This window comes from Ascaphus truei, chromosome 2, assembly GCF_040206685.1.
Source record: "Ascaphus truei isolate aAscTru1 chromosome 2, aAscTru1.hap1, whole genome shotgun sequence".
Lineage (NCBI taxonomy): Eukaryota > Metazoa > Chordata > Amphibia > Anura > Ascaphidae > Ascaphus > Ascaphus truei.
This window is the reverse complement of record NC_134484.1, coordinates 286,650,727-286,667,738: the sequence shown is the minus strand read 5'-3', so window position 1 is coordinate 286,667,738 and position 17,012 is coordinate 286,650,727. Positions and strand designations below refer to the sequence as shown.

The 17,012-nt window shown below is 41.2% G+C and overlaps 1 protein-coding gene across 1 annotated transcript in view; it reads left to right on the top strand.

Annotated features, from left to right (window-relative positions):
• The window catches only part of FYCO1 (FYVE and coiled-coil domain autophagy adaptor 1), a 778,329-nt gene that overhangs the window by 356,071 nt on the left and 405,246 nt on the right, over positions 1-17,012 (top strand). Inside the window, exon 11 of the mRNA XM_075588587.1 lies at positions 7,613-7,762. Within this exon, the coding sequence (XP_075444702.1) occupies positions 7,613-7,762 (150 nt within the window). The remainder of the gene's footprint in view (positions 1-7,612; positions 7,763-17,012) is intronic.

Sequence of the window (17,012 nt, the reverse complement as noted above, 5' to 3'; positions counted from 1 at the left end):
AGTTGGCTATAATTAGTTGCGGTTCACTCATTATCCAGTTCCTTTCCCAGTATCACTAATCTGACCAATTTTATTGAGAATTTCACTGATCTCTGGTAAGTCATTCCATCAGTGCTGATCTGGACCTTACATTCTCTGCCACCTGACAATTGAATGAATGTGTTCGAGTGGTCATTATATATGAGGGGATTTAGGTATCTTGTTTAATTTCTTTTTAAACACCGTTACACAAACACTTGGTAATATATGTTTTAAGTAATAACATTAACATTTATATTTTAAATCAGATGTGTTAATGTAAGTGAATTTTCTTTGGGGTACATTGCCTTATGTACTCTTCACTTCACTGTATTAAAATATTAGCTTGATCTCTGTTAAGCTAAAATATTCCCCTATATAATTGCAATGTTTATTAATATATTTGAATATAAAACAAGGTAGGGTAAAACTATTTAAGGGCTCCATTTTCTCAATCTTCACATGGAGGAGAGGAGATACACATTGAGTGTAAGGGGTTGTTTTGTTACGTCTGTCTATCTGAATTTTTTTGGTGTTCGGTGGGATTGTTCGTCTTTTTGTAATTGCGTGTGTATTGAGTGAGAAGTAGATTTTTCTTTATTTAAACTAGTGATTGTGTGTTGAGTGAGAAGTGTTTATATATATATATATATATATATATATATATATATATACTTTTGAGTGTGTATTTATTTGGAAAAAGAGTGACTGTGTATTTGAAAGTACTTGTACTGTACATATAATTGTGAAACTGAGCGACTTTATATTGGTGTGTCTTTTTTAGTATGTAATTGTGATAGTTTAGAGTGATAGCGGAGTGAGTTGGGAAACATAGATATGGTGGGGTGGAGAGTAAGTGGGGTGAAGTTCCCAGGTGAGGCTTGATGATCAGTAGATAGTAGGGCTGAAATGGAGGTGGTAGGTGTAGCATAGGAGAGGTAAGAGCCACCAGGCAGTGAGGGAACAACATGATGCTCTTGCAGAGGCACAAATACCACTGCCTCCACCACAAAATGTTGGCTCCCAGGTCCCATTCAAAATCATGGAGGAAGGTCATAGCCATTCCCTTTAAATGCTTCACCAATCAGGGTCGAGGTGGGTAGCTGGATTGGAGGAAGGGGCGTGACTACAGACAAAAAACGGCCCCGGAGTGCCAGAATAAGTGGGGGATTCAAACTGGCCAATCGAAGGAGGATCTAAGAAATATCCTTCTCCACTATATCAAGCTGGGGCAATGCTCCAGGCGCCCTACTGCGATCAGAGCCTTGCTGCTCCCCGCAGTTGGCCGACCTGCCCCACGTTCCTTAACAATGGACCCAGAGTATATACAATATAAAACACACCATGTCCCACAAAACACACAGTTTGGGTTAACAATGGGCTTCCCATCTCTAGGCACACAATGCCTGATACAACCCCAATGATATAACTTTTTTGCAGAGCATGTCCAGTCTTAACCCCTGCAAGAACATAACACTCAAAACAGAGCAGTTACACCGCTTTTACACCATTGTACATTAAATTCATAAAAATAGACTGACAAATCCCCAGTGCCTAATATTAAGCCCTTGTAACACCACACCACAGTATCACCAATGAGATTAGGCAACAGGTCAGGGCTTTACCTTTATTCAGAAAGCCCTATTGCTTATTTCTTCACTGTAACTACTTAATTGTTGCTGTTCCCACAAGTTATCAGAGCTTAATGAATCACAAGTGCATATCTAATTAGCTTATGTTTACTTATTTGGATGCTTATTTGCTATAATATGTAATTAATGTAAAAACAAATTGTTTTAATTCCATGGTTAAAACAACGTTTATTTTTTTTTATTTTTTTATTTTGTATTTGAGTTTTTAGAAAAACAAAGAAAAGGGGATACAGAAAATAGAATGGGGGGGGGGGGAGTGGGGAAAGTGTCACAATTTTAACACAGATATCAAAATATAACGAAGCCATGACCACATTACCGCACATTATTCAGAATGACCAGCACTCTGAAAAAAAAAAATACAACCCTCAATCCACATTGATTCAGAGATTCACATATTCCCCCTAGAGTTCCAGGCTTCCCATACTTTTTGACATTTTCTTGTGTTATGTCTCACATACTGTAGGCTGTTAGTCTTTCCATTGATAACACCTCTTTTATTCTCAAAATAATCTCTCTCCTAGAGGGGGCTTGGGACTTTTTCCAGGCCCCTGCGATTGCACGTCTCGATGTGGTCAGGATATGTAATACTAATTTAGATAAATTGTAATTTAAGTTATCTAGAGGCTTTCCCAAACCATTATAAGCGGGTCTAAAGGGATTCTTATCCCAATTATTTCACGTACCAGATTCTGCACTGTTCCTCAAAATCTCTGGATTTTTGAACAACACCACCAGATTTGGGCCATATCCCCAACATCACCACACCCTCTCCAGCAAAGATTTGTGATCCCTGCCTAAATCTGCCTCAACCTCTGAGGAGTCAGGTACCATCTAAAAATAACCTTATAGATATTCTCTTTAGATATTATGCATAATGATGTGTTTGTTGCATTAACCCAACTATTTTGCCAATCTTCCCATGAGATCTCTACCTGGAAATCATGGGTCCATTGCTCCATATAACGGTGGGAGCAAGGAGCGTTGAATTCCCGAGAGATAAGAACCTGGTACAAAATAGAGATAAGACCCCACTGATTATTTATTTTTCAACATAGCCCTTCGAATACAGAGCACTTTGGGAAAGAACCACCCGGGAACAACTGCCTAAGATAATGCCAAACTGGTCAAAATCTAAACACCTCAGCACCCATGAAAGAGTATTTCTGACAAACATCATTGAAATTTAGCAATTTACCATTGAACAGCATATCCCCTAACATTTTTAGTCTTCCACAGATAAAAAGTACCCGTATACCAATCCGGACGAAAATCAGGGTAATCAAAAATAGGGATACATCTCGAGGGAACTGATGATAATTGATAGTGGGTTTTGAAAGTATGACAAATTTTAAGAGAGAATTTTATTACCGCCGAATCAAAAAAATCTAGTCTGTAAGACTTTATTGATTTATTAACCCACATAAGGCCGGCAATGCAGCGGAACTATTAAATATATTTTCTAAATCTACCCACCTGTATTGATTTTTCTGAGAATGCCAAACTATTATCTGTTTCAGATGGGAAGCTAAATAATATTTCCTAATATCAGGAACCGCCAGCCCCCCTGTTTCTCTGGGTGCGAGCATAATTGATCTCAGAACTCTTGGTCTTTTGTTATCCCATATAAACTGCATAATCTTATTCTGTAGATCTCTTAAATATTTTACAACATTCAATGTTTAAAGTATTGCAAGTACTGTACTTGAGTCTAAACTTCACATATTTCAAAATGATAAATCCATAAGTATTATATTTAGATTAGATTACTTCAAGATCACTTGCTGTTTTTTGTCAACTGTTTTTTTTAAACTGTAATTAAGGTAGTGTAAAATGCTAGACATTCTGTTTTTGTTTTATGAGCTAGAAAAATAATATTGGTAATTATTCATAGCTTGTTGAAAATGAAGCCTAGATTTAGGTCACATAGCTACCCTTTCAAAATCATATGTGGTTTTTGCTATTTTTTGTCACCTACTAACCAGCAAGAAAGCCACAGGTATTTTATTTGCACAATGTGTACTGTGTCAGTCATGAAACATTGAACATGTGGGACTTGCAAGATGGAAAAATATAGCCATGTCATACAGGAGTTTCATTTCCTCTACAAGTTTGTGTTACGATACCAAGGAAATGGAACATGTCTACGTTTGTGAAATGTTTGTATTGTACTCATCAGATTCTTACAAATAAATGCATAGAATGCTAAGCCCTGAACCTGCAATCCTAAATTACCCACTTTCAGTACAGCAAGTTTGTTTATTTTTTGAGATCACCATATTAGTCTTTGTTAAAATATGTTTTACATACTTAAAAAGATTCTACATGTAGGACAGTTCTACTTAAAGTTTTTGAGTAAACGTTATTGCTGCTATAAGAAAAGTTTTACAGTGAATTATTACCAAGCCCCGTCAGTGGTAATTATGGGAAACAACAAACAATTAAGGTTGAAAATCCAGGTCTCCCTATGGGAGAGCACCTTAAATCTATATCCCGCTAGAACGGAGCGGGGGATAAACTCTAATCCCATTATCTTCAAGTGGTTTTTTATTATGGCATAGGAGAAAGTGCTTAGATACAAAATGGTTAGTGACACCATTGAGAATATTTCTCCTATGCTCAAGGAATCTAGTACTTAAAGGATGAGTGGTCCGTCCCACATACTGCAGTTGCAGAGACACTGTGCTCTTCCCCAAGGTATTTCAATTAAATGCCGGGGGGACCATACGAGGCCATTGCAATTTCACTTATCATGACTCAGTCGGCTTCGGCGACGCATCGCCATGGCAATGTGAAGTGAATTCACATGATCCTACTGCGGTATTTGACGCTTAAGACCAGGTAAAGGGGGCGCGAGCAGGGAGGGACAGTAGGCAGGGGGCACAAGGCAAAAAGTTTGAGCACCCCTGCTGTTTCACCTTTCAAAAAGGAGATTCATTTTTGGTGTCAAGAAAGGTGCATATAATGCACCTTCCTCTATTACATTTGTAATTGCATAAAGGTCTCAAATTGCAGATGGCACACTGTGAGGATCTTAATTTGGTAGGAGCTAGTAAACTCTTATTACTATTTGCTCTCCTGTAAATAATGGAGGGGTGCTCTGTCAAGTGTCCCCTCAAAATGGGATCATTAATCAAAATGCCCCAATGCCTTCTCTTAATAGCTTCCACAGATCTGGAGGATTGGCTATATTTTGTGGAAAAGACTTTTCGATCATTCAAATATTGACTATTCTTCCTACCCTGAGTAAATTGTCTATCCTTGGATAGTTTAAGTAATTCTACTCTTTCCAATCCGTTCTCCTGTAATCAATCGGCGAAGATTTGGCTCGGGGTTCACTAAATGGATGTCAGTGCAGCAGAAGAGGACCAAAATGCAAAGTTCAGTGGGGAAAATCATGTCAGCAGGCAGTCACAAGATACTATTGGTGAACTGCTGGAGAGAGAGAGCAGGGTTCAAAAAATGGTATGCCTGTGATGGTGAAGGGGTATCCAGGCTCACTAATAAAGGTTAAGCCCACTTGGTTACCCCAGATCCGTGTTTTGAGATCCTAGAGTGTTAGTTTTTGGACCTAGATTTCGGAAATGCATTGCTGTGACTGTGTGCAAATTATGCAACATAAAGATGTTTGTGTGTTTTGCGTTTCTCGTGGTGCTAGGACCAGGAGATTTTTAGGCTGCAAGTTTCAGGATGGGTTTGTAAAGAAATTCTTTACAGAATGTGGCTATGTAGTGGGGTTCCAAAGTTATATAATATACCCCAATGATGTATCCGGGAATCAAGTAAGATTCTCAGATATATCAAAGCACATTGCTCCGGGCAAACTCCTGCACTGAAAATGTTTTTGTGACTCACTGCCAGGAATCCTCCTGCAGCATGATCCAGACAAGGTGAACGGGACAGGAAGGGGTTAATGTATACCTGCAACATACAGGGGGTCCCTAGTATAAGGGGGGATGCCCAGGACATCACCAACTCTCCAAGCATGAGCACAGGGTGTCCTGCATAATTTTGCAAGCACGGACATAGGGGGATGGGAGCGGGAGTGGGGAGTGTGTTTGTGTGTACGTGCGCGCATTGACTGCTGCTGAGCGTGCTTCAAAGTCAATTTTGTTTGTCTCCCCAAGTGCCAAGCTTGGGAGAGCATACGTGCAATTAGGCAATCCTTTTTTTGGGGGGGGGGGGGCATTCATTCACCTCTTTGCAACCTCCTTTCCCTCTCCCCCCCCCTTTTTTTCCTTTCCTCCTCCCGCCTTTTTATTCTCCCTGCTCATTGGCTTGCTGTCCCCAGTGTCATCCACACTCCTTCCTACAGTATTATTTATTATTATTTTTTTCCGTTTTCAATGTTGTGTTTTCACTTTTTTTTTAATTATTTCTGTACATTCATAGTATGATTGATATAGTGGCAGCCTACACTTTCACTTGCAGAGGATCGCAGCGTAGCAGGTTGCCAGCGGTGGAAAGCAGGAACACAGCGCTATTGTAGGGCAAACACCGTAAGGAGGGGCATTTGACATCACAGCGCTGGGGGCGTGCTCCTCCCTCGTACCTCCGAAGCCCCTGTGCATGCATACGCCATCACGTGGCCGCCACCTGCACTATCCTGTTCGGCTGCCCGCGCACAGCTTTTTTGCCCTCCAGTGCACAGCATCTGCCAGCTCGCGCCCCTCCCCCCCTCCCCCCTGGCGCGCCCACCAGTTTCCGCACCGCTGCATTCAATCCCAACACCCACACATACTCAATCACAACTCACACAGACAGAGCACACATACACAATCACAGCACGCACACTCAGACACTGCCACACTGCACACACATTGCAGACACTCACACTGCAGACACTCTCACACACTGCAGGCACACTGCAGACACTCACACACTGCAGACACTCTCACACTGCAGACACATTGCAGAAACTCTCACACTGCAGACACACACACACACTGCAGACACACACACACAGCAGACACTCACACACTGCAGACACACACACACTGCAGACACACACTGCAGACACACTCACACACTGCAGACACTCACACACACTCACTACAGACACACTTTTACCTGGGGGGTAGTACTCCGCATGCTCCGGTCCCCTTTGTGGGGGAAACAGACAGGAGGAGGAGGGGCTGTCTGTGTTCAGGGAAGCAGCAAAGCCCCGCCCCCACAGCAAGGCCCCGTAACAAACAGAGCAGAGAAGCAGCACGAAACTTGTTCAACCACCCGTGCACAGCGTCTGCGCCCCCCCTAAATAATCATGCGCCCCCCCTTCCCCAAGGGGGCGCGCCCCCCAGTTTGCGCACCGCTGAAATAGGGAATGGATGGAGAGGAAGTAAACATAGTTATATCACTATATAAAGCATTAGTAAGACCACATCTTGTATATAGAGTACAGTTTGGGGCAATACTCCATAAAAAATACATTATGGAACTAGAAAAAGTTTAGAGAATTAATACAAGGTATGGAAAATTTGATTTATGAGAATAAGATTGTTAGTTTATATTTGTCGACATTAGAAAAGAGGTGATATGAAAACTATATACAAATATAGTCAGGGTCAATGCAAGGTGCTTTCAAAAGAACTATTTATTCCAAGGGCAGTACAAATGGTACGCGTCCATCCCTTAAGGTTGGATGAAAGGGTTATTTACAGGGTAGTTAAAATGTGGAATTCATTATTTGGAGTCAAGAAGGAATTTATTTTTTCCCTTATGAGACATCGTTGGATGTTTTTTCACTGGGTGTTTTGGTTTGCCTTCTTTAAAATACTGTGTACTTGATGGACATATGTCTTTTTTCAACCTCGTCTACTATGTAACTATGGAGGTGTGTTCACCTTTATTTTTCCACAAACATGAACTGCAGCTTTAACCTGATGAACATATATATTCTCATTTACTAAAATTAAGAATAGATTTGTTATTTATTTTATCAGGGATAAAGATGCACTTTGGCAGAAGTCTGATGCACTAGAGTTTGAACAAAAGATCCGTGCAGCAGAACGTTGGATGGGAGACACAGAGGTGAAACAGTGTCTGGAGTGCCGAAAACATTTTAATTGGATGCTGCGAAGACACCATTGCCGGTCAGTGTTACAATCAATTAATGGCCATAAAAACTATTATATATATGTTATTATATTATTATATGTTAATAGCAATAAAGATGCCCCGCTACAGCTTGAATAAATCAGAGGGGTGAAGGGAGGGATGCTGATAGGTAAGTTAATTGTAATTAGTGGAGAAAAAATGTAACCCAACTGATAGCACACCTACTCCCAGAACTGAATGATTGATTAATTGAATTAAAAGTAATCTTTAATGATCATAATGGGTAAAATAATGGTGATTAAAATAAACAGACTAACGACACACATTAATGTTCCGGTCCAGTGCAGTGGGCACTCTGGAACAAATAATAATAAAACAGATAATTGAGCTTCATTGAATCAATTATCCGATATGAGGCCTGACATACAGATCTCCATTAAGGGTGTAACTAGGTAATGGAGTGGAGGAGGGGGTGTGGTGTGTGAGCACTATCTTGATATGGCTCTGAACCACATAATTGGTCAGTAAATCAATATGTAGGTAATTAAGTGCTAAATTGTGTCTCGGCAAGTGTGAACTTAAGAAGCAAACAGCAAACTAAGAAGTCTGTGACTTCCCAGTCTCTAGTGTAATACAGCACTGTGATCACACCTACACTGTTTGTCAGCACCTTGATCCTCTACAGTGTACACTGGCGACACACTTTATTCGAGCTCGGCTAGTCCCACGAATTCGGGTATACCCGGGTGTATTGAGGTTTGTGACTGTTTTCTGCCCGAGTGCATTGAGTTATTTTCCAGGCAGGGATTGAAGCATTTTATTCCAGCTGGCTGCAATACTGCACAGTATATATATATATACTGCATTACAATTCATGAATTTATGCCATCTGGTAGACACGCGAAGCATTGCAGCCTATTAAATCCTAATCATTATCATTTAACAGATCAGCCGCCCATCAGCCAGGCATGAACCCAGGCTGGGAAGGCAAATGCAACGGGGCTTGTCAGAGGTGAGGAGCGGCGCATTCCAGGTATCTGCCAGGTACATACTGGGTATTTGCTCGAATAAAGTGTGTCGCAGCAGTATATCCAATATATACTGGTACAGGGATGGTATATACTGTATTGCCCCACGGTGAACACTGTTAGTGAACATAAACCCTCAGACCTAGTTAGGATATATATAGATATAGATATACATATAAACACACATTTTACGTTATGGTGGGAGAACAAGGCCACAAAAAACCTCCACCGTTAGCATATAACCAATAAAGAATATCACTTGTGAGCACATTCACATGTCTTAAACAGGTCTGCAACCCTGCCTTTCAACCATTATCACCTAGCATACAGTACTCCCACTTCAGAAAGGTATTCTGGGAAATGACATGCAAATGAGCACACAATGTGTCACCTTTTGCCTGGAATAACCATACACATGGAGCCCATGTAACCACTCACAGACATGTTTCAACCTTGATGGGTATCATCGATGTGAGGTTGGTTAATGTCCTGTCCTGAAGAAGGTCGCTCTCTGCAGACCAAAACGTTGGTTGGGGTGCCTGTATTTTTCTACAATACAGAATCATTTTGAACATCATTCCTGGTGTGTTGTCTCCTCATTGCTGGACTTCAATCTGGTAATATCTACAATGTGTGTATATATATATATATATATATATATATATATATATATATATATATATATATATATATATATATATGCAAATATAACTGTATGCTCATCTGCATGTCTCAGGCAGGTCTGCAACCCTGCCTTTCCCCATTATCACCCAGCATACAGCACTTCCACTGCAGCAAGGGATTCTGGGAAATGACATGCAAATGAGCACACAGTGTCACTTTTTGCCTCAATAACCATTTTTAACATGGTTCCCTATAGGCTTAAGCTTGCTGCATGGTCACAGCTTTGAGCACAGCCAGGGTTAAGGTGCATACCCAGAAAACCACCCACAGACAGCTGTTTTGACCTTGATGGGTCTCATCAGTGTGGGGTTGATTTTACTGGGAATGCAAGAGAGGCTATGGGATAGGCTAAACCATAATACTGAGTTAAGTTATGGTGAGTAAAAAAGTGACAAAAACCCTCCACAGGAAAGCAAATATGCAAATATAACTGTATGCTCATCTGCATGTCTCAGGCAGGTCTGCAACCATGCCTTTCCCCATTATCACCCAGCATACAGCACTTCCACTGCAGCAAGGGATTCTGGGAAATGACATATATATATACAACAAAAAAGTAGCGCCTTATATACCCACTTAAATTAGGTTGTAGGATAATTAGAATATGGCTAAATGATTAAATAAAATACCCAATAATTATAACAAAGGCAATCCTAGGGTAAATATGTGTGATAATTTTAAACTAACCGCTAGTCACTATAAAATGTGAATGGCATATACACAAAAATAAAAACAATGCATAAAAAATAAAAATATATATAAAATAAAAAATATAATAAATAAAAAATAATGAATAAAATGACCAATCGAGGAGTGTCCAATTAGTCCCAAAGTATAGTCTACCCCGGTTTTGGAGCCCGATATTGGGATCACCAGTCCCTGTAGATACCTAAAAAGAAAAGAAAACACAGGCGCACACGTAGTGTATTACTGTTAAAAACAATTTTTATGGGACATAAAATTTAGACAAATGCCCACTCACAAAGGTAACAAGAAATCAAGTGTGTATGAGATTATACTCAATCACCAATCGCCAACTGCACGGTCCTTTTCACAGCATCTCTGGAACCCAGCGTTCTCCGACGTTGCTTCTCCATACTCTGCATAAGCGGAAGTGATATCCTCCGGATACCAGCAGTTCAAACGCCCGTGCTGAAAATTGACTCAAAAGTTGTTTCATGGACAGGTGTGGGCTATTCCTTCGTTATTTCATCATCAATTCAGCAGGTAAAAGGTCTGGAGTTGATTCCAGGTGTGGCATTCGAATTTGGAAGTTGTTATTGTGAACCCACAATATGCGATCTAAGGAGCTATCAATGCAAGTGAAACAGGGCATCCTTAGGCTGCAAAAAAAAAGAAAATCCATCAGAGAGATAGCAGGACATTAGGAGTTGCCAAATCAACAGTTTGGTACATTCTGAGAAAAAAACAACGCACTGGTGAGCTCTGAAACACAAAAATGCCTGGACGTCCACGGAAGACAACAGTGATGGATGATCGTAGTATCCTTTCCATGGTAAAGAAAAACCCCTTCACAACATCCAGCCAAGTGAAGAACACTCTCCAGGAGGTAGTGTAGGCATATCATTTTCCAAGTCTAACAAAAAGAGAAGACTTCACGAGAGCAAATGCAGAGGGTTCACCACAATGGTTCACCATTCATAAGCCTCAAGAATAGAAAGGCCAGATTAGACTTTGCCAAACAATATCTAAAAAAGCTAGCCCAGTTCTGGAACAGCATTCTTTGGACAGATGAAACTAAGATCAACCTGTACCAGAACGATGGAAAGAAAAAAGTATGGAGAAGGCTTGGAACGGCTTATGATCCGAAGCATACCACATAATCTGTAAAACACGGTGGAGGCACTGATGGCATGGGCATGCATGGCTTACAATGGCTTACAATGGCGCTGGGTCACTAGTGTTTATTGATGATGTTACAGAAGACAGATGCAGCCGGATGAATTCTGAAGTGTATAAGGATATCTTGTCTGCTCAGATTCCGCCAAATTCAGCGAAGTTGATTGGACGGCACTTCACTTTACAGATGGATATTGACCCAATACATACAGCACCGACAAAGTTTATTGCAGCAAAAACCGCCCGGCAGGATGCGTGGCGGCAGCGTGGAGTAGCGTTGACAAGCGGCTCGTTCGCGTGACGTCGGTGACGTCACAGTCACGTGAGCGCCCGGCTTCCCCGGCTTCCCCGGCTTCCCCGGCTTCCCCGGCTTCCCCGACTCCCCTGAAGGTTTGAAGTGAGGTAAGCGGGGGAGCGGGGAAGCAGAGGGGCACAGCAGGCACAGCTAGGGGGTCGGGAAGGTATGTAAATTGCGCGCGGATTGGAGGGGGGGGGGAACGGAGGGGACGCGGCTGGATGCGGCTGATGTGCTGACTTTCCTCAGCACCAGCCGGAGTAAATCCCGGTGAACCGGCGGCATTTGCTGCAATAAACTTTGTCGGTGCTGTACTGTGAAAGCAACCCAGGAGTTTTTAAGGCAAAGAAATGGAATATTCTGCAATGGCTGAGTCAATCACCAGATCTCAACCCGATCGAACATGCATTTCACTTGCTGAAGACAAAACTTATGGCAGAAAGACCCACGAACAAATAACAACTGAAGACAGCTGCAGTAAAGGCCTGGCAAAGCATTACAAAGGAGGAAACCCAGCGTTAGGTGATGTACATGCGTTCCAGACATCAAGCAGTCATTGCCTGTAAATGATTCTCGACAAAGTATTAAAAATGAACATTTTATTTATGATTGTGTTAATTTGTATAATTACATTTGAGCCCCTGAAATAAGGGGACTGTGTTTAAAAATGGTTGCAATTCCTAAACGTTCCATACGATATTTTTGTTCAACCCCTTGAATTAAAGCTGAAAGTCTGCACTTCTATTGCATCTCGGATGTTTAATTTCACATTCATTGTGGTGGCGTACAGAGCCAAAATTATGAAAATTTTGTCAGTGTCCAATTATTTACATATACATATACTGTATGCAATTAAATTTATAGCAACTATTGAATGTGAAACCTGATATGCTCCGGTGAGAACACAATTAATCACATAAAGCCTAATGTGCTCCGGTTTAGATTGTACAGCTGTGTGGTAGTTGGTATACCTGTTGCCCATATTAATGAATGAATGCATAGGTATTCAAGTTACAACACTGCTGAAGTGTTCTTTGATTCAGTATATATTCCTTATAAGTGGTTTGAGCCCATTCATTAATATGGGCAACAGGTATACAAATACAAACATAGACATAAACCTGGCGCATGTGTACAAAGATAATGTGAAACAATAAATGTGACAAAATCAATGTGAATAAAGGATATAAGTGATATAATAAAGCGATGTCCTTCTTTTCAGATACTGAATGGGGGATGAATGAACAATGGATTCAAAAGTCTCTCCTTTGCAGCAGATAGTTTTCCTGTATTGTAAGACAAAAACCAGGGACAAAACATTGCGCAGTATTGTAATTTCAGCAATGAAGTCCTCCCATTTCTGATTCAAACAAATGCCCACTTACTAAATTTAAAGTAGGCAGCATGCAGTGGAGAGAATCTGTATATAGCTTCTTCTAGGTCCAGACGTTATCAGGTTCATAATGAACCCCACGTGGTGCTCCTGGTCCCAATGGGCACTAAAAGAAACTTCTTCTCAGGAAATTTCTCCTTGATCTGTTCCCGATCTGTATATATTCTCCAACAGGGAATGAAAAGAAACAGAGGATTGCGCAATATCTAAAACAACTTTAATAACGCCTCCAGAACTGGAACAGAAATATACTCACAAGAATCGTGAGTTTTAAAATCAAATTAGAAACGCCCGACCCGGCTATCCAACAGCAGCAAAACAGTCCCTGGTAGTCCTTGCCAGTAACCGCGTGTATCTCGCATTGTTCCGGCGCAAGGGTGATGACGTCACCACCTCCGTTCTCAAATGGGTGATTGCATGAATGTCCAGGCCTGGCGTTTCCTTAGGCTCCTCCCTACACGTTTGTGGGGATCGTGGAGCTTCTGCAATCCAAGGTATTTAAATAGCCCCATATTAACCCGTAATTGGATGGGGCACCATAAAAAATGACAATGATGACAAAAGTGAATTAACTGCGGCTTTGTGATGGCAACAGTGGGGTTAAAAACACCTCTGGATGATAGAACCATACATAATCAGATGATGAACAATTAAAACTGAATACATAATATTCGGCGACCTTTGTATTGGCAGCAATGAGTAAAAAGAACTCTAAATTGAATGTTAATTCAAATTAGACATACATTTATAAAATACCATGAATAAATAACTAAAGACAAAATTTAAATGACTAGAAGTATAAATTGAACGACCTAGAAGCATATAGACATCCTTATGTAGATAGAACAAGGGGCCCCTACAGGAAGGATGCCAGGTCAAAATCTATATTGTGTCCTTTAGGGGGGAGGGTCTTCAAGGTATAGATCCAGAAGGTCTCTTGTTGAGAGACCCTCTGTAATCTATCCCCCCCTCTGATGCCAACTTTTGGGCAATCAATGCCAATACAGGTGAGTCCTTCAGGTGACATGTTATGATGAATCTTAAAGTCGTTTGAAACACTATGTGTCTCCATACCCTTTTTAATGTTATAACCATGTTCCGCAAACCTTCTCTTCAGGGGCCTCCCTGTTCTACCCACATATTGTAACCCGCATGGGCATTCTAAGAGGTAACAACAAAAACTAGATTTACACGTGATGAATGTTTGAATAACAAAACTTTTACCAGTGACATTGGATTTAAACCCTTTGCATTTATATCCAAAACTGCACCCAATACATTTTTTTACATGGATAGTAGCCTTTAAGATCTCCCAACCATATAGTTTGACCTGATCCTGAACCATTCTTAGGGCAGCTGGGTGCTATTTGTGATTTCAAATTTCGGGCCTTTTTGTACACAATTTGAGGTCTACTTGGTAGAATTGAATTAAGGATATGATCTCTTTGCAGAATCCCCCAGTGCTTATTTAACACCTTATGGATATCATGAGACATCCCATTAAATTGAGTGATAAATGGATAGAAATACCTTTTCTACACCCACCGGGATCTTTTTCGTGGATTGAATTAAAGTAGTTCTGTCTGTATTACTTGCCTGATCTATGGCATCCTTGACAAGTCTCATGTTGTATTTCCTATCCTTAAATTTCATACCTATATCTTTAATTTGTTCTTCGTATACCTCTGGTTGTGAACAATTCCTCCTTACTCTTAAAGCCTGCCCTTTGGGAATGTTCTTGATCCATTGTGGATGGTGATGACTAGATGCCAAAACATAAGAATTAGCATTTACTTCCTTATATGGAAAATAGCTGAAGCGCTCAAATGCAGGTATATCTCAAAATGATAATAAGCCAGACCACTGTACCAGGGTACTAACAATTGATATAGTACCTATTGTGTCATATAATGGGTACTATCCTCCTGAAGACAGGTGGTGTGTGGTGCAACCCACTCACCACCAGTCTCATTGGCAGGTTCCCCTGAAAAATATGCAAATACTCACATCCTGGTAGGGCAGGCAGGCTGTGCAGCTACTCAATGCAATACAGGGAAAAGGGAGACCAAAAAGCGCACCAGCACAAACGGAGCAGGAAGAAACCAGGACAAAAAAATGATTAAAAGGGCACTTTAATGTGGCAAAAGACCCATCCAATGCATTTCGAACGTCGCAGCGTTCTTTTTCAAGGATAAAACACAATGTGATAACATCCATTATATACCCTCTTACCTGTGGGCCATTTCGCGCCAAAAATCAGAACCTGATGACGTCATAACAGAGCGACTCAGTGCCGATCTAAGGGCAAAAGGAAGTACCAAAGGCAGTGTGGCCATTTTGGATGTGGGCAAACATAGGAACACAATAACAAAGCTTTATTGACCATTCCAGCAGAACAAAATACATTGCTGCTAACTGGACAAGCATATTTAAACGAAATAAAGCTATATTAAACTAAACTAATGCTTAATAAAGGGTACTATTATATCAAGGAAAAACATGAACAAGGTGGATTAAAAAACTAGCTGTGTTGCAACTAAGTTATATACAAAAAAAAAGTTAAAAATAAAAACCTCTAGACATGATTAAAAAAATGTGCAAGAAAAGTAAATTTAAAGACATATTACACATACATACTGCATAACACAGATTGTGTACCTAAATCATAGGAACCAGGGAAATACAACCATTATAAAATATGAAGTATTATCCACAAGATACATCAAAGAACAATTTAAGCTTACCTATTAGCATAATATTTGCATGATAAGGCATAGGTTCAAAGGTTCAAACCAACGCGGTTCAGCTCCGGAGACCCCCTGCACATCTACACTATGAATAAAAAATGTATTTTAAATAATTTTTAATGTGCCGATGTTTGCGCAGAGAGAGCAGCGGTTCTCTCTCTGCTGCAAACACATCTCGCCCCCGCCGGCCTATAGTATCATTGATGTGCATATACAGTACTGTATGTGTATGTTAGGGGTTATAGGGGTTGTTGTTATACAGTATATATATATATAGTATATACTGCATTACAATTCATGAATTTATGCCATCTGGCGGACACGCGAAGCATTGCAGCCTAGTAAATCCTGAACCATTATCAATTAACACATCAACTGCGCGTCAGCCGTGTAACGCGCCTGGCTGGGAAGGCAAAAGGAGCCCGGCATGCTCCGGGTGAACAGAGTGGCATTCCAGGAACATGCCAGGTACATGCCAGGGATTAGTAAGAATAAAAGCTGTCGCAGCAGTATTTGTTTGGCTGTTTTTTCTTTGTTCTACTTGGCAACAAGTAGAATTGCTGTTCAACTGAATTGGCCGGCTTCGCCGGCCAATCAGTTTTAAACCAGATCAAAATAGACCCACTTCTCTCTCTACTCTTCCCCTCGCTACCATTGGTGCACCTCCCTTTATAATCCCTGTCTGTCACCTCTTCCTCGCTCTGCATAGTTCCTGTTTCCCTGTATGTTACCTGTCCAATGCTGTGCTCCCTCTGTGCTCCTGTGAATTCCTGCTCCTGTGTTATTTGGATTTCCCTGGCTTTGACCCCTGCTCTCCCTGGACTACTCTGCTCTCTGGTAACCCCTTGAACCCTGCTACACATACGACTTCGCTGATCTCTGGCTTCCTAGAACCTGGCTTGCTCACTGATGACTCTACTCTCTGGATCCCCTGAACATTGGCTAACGGACACGACGATTCTCACGGACACTCCCAAGCGTTGCAAGTATAACTTAACAATTCTCTCTACAGGCCCAGCAATGCTATACCACACTCCGGGCTTGCTCCCACTGCTGCGGGTGTGTGGTATCATACCGTTCCCACCTCTGCGGGCATACAGGCGTGACATTATGCAGAGCCCAACAAAAGCAGACCCCCCTGAGGTGGGTACAAGTATTACCATAGAGGCCTTACGCTTTATAGGCCAGCGATCAGCTGGCCACAGTGTCGCAACAATTAGCATTCTTCAACCGTCAGGAGGGTACCACGGTTTCTGCACCAACAATGGCTAACCCCTA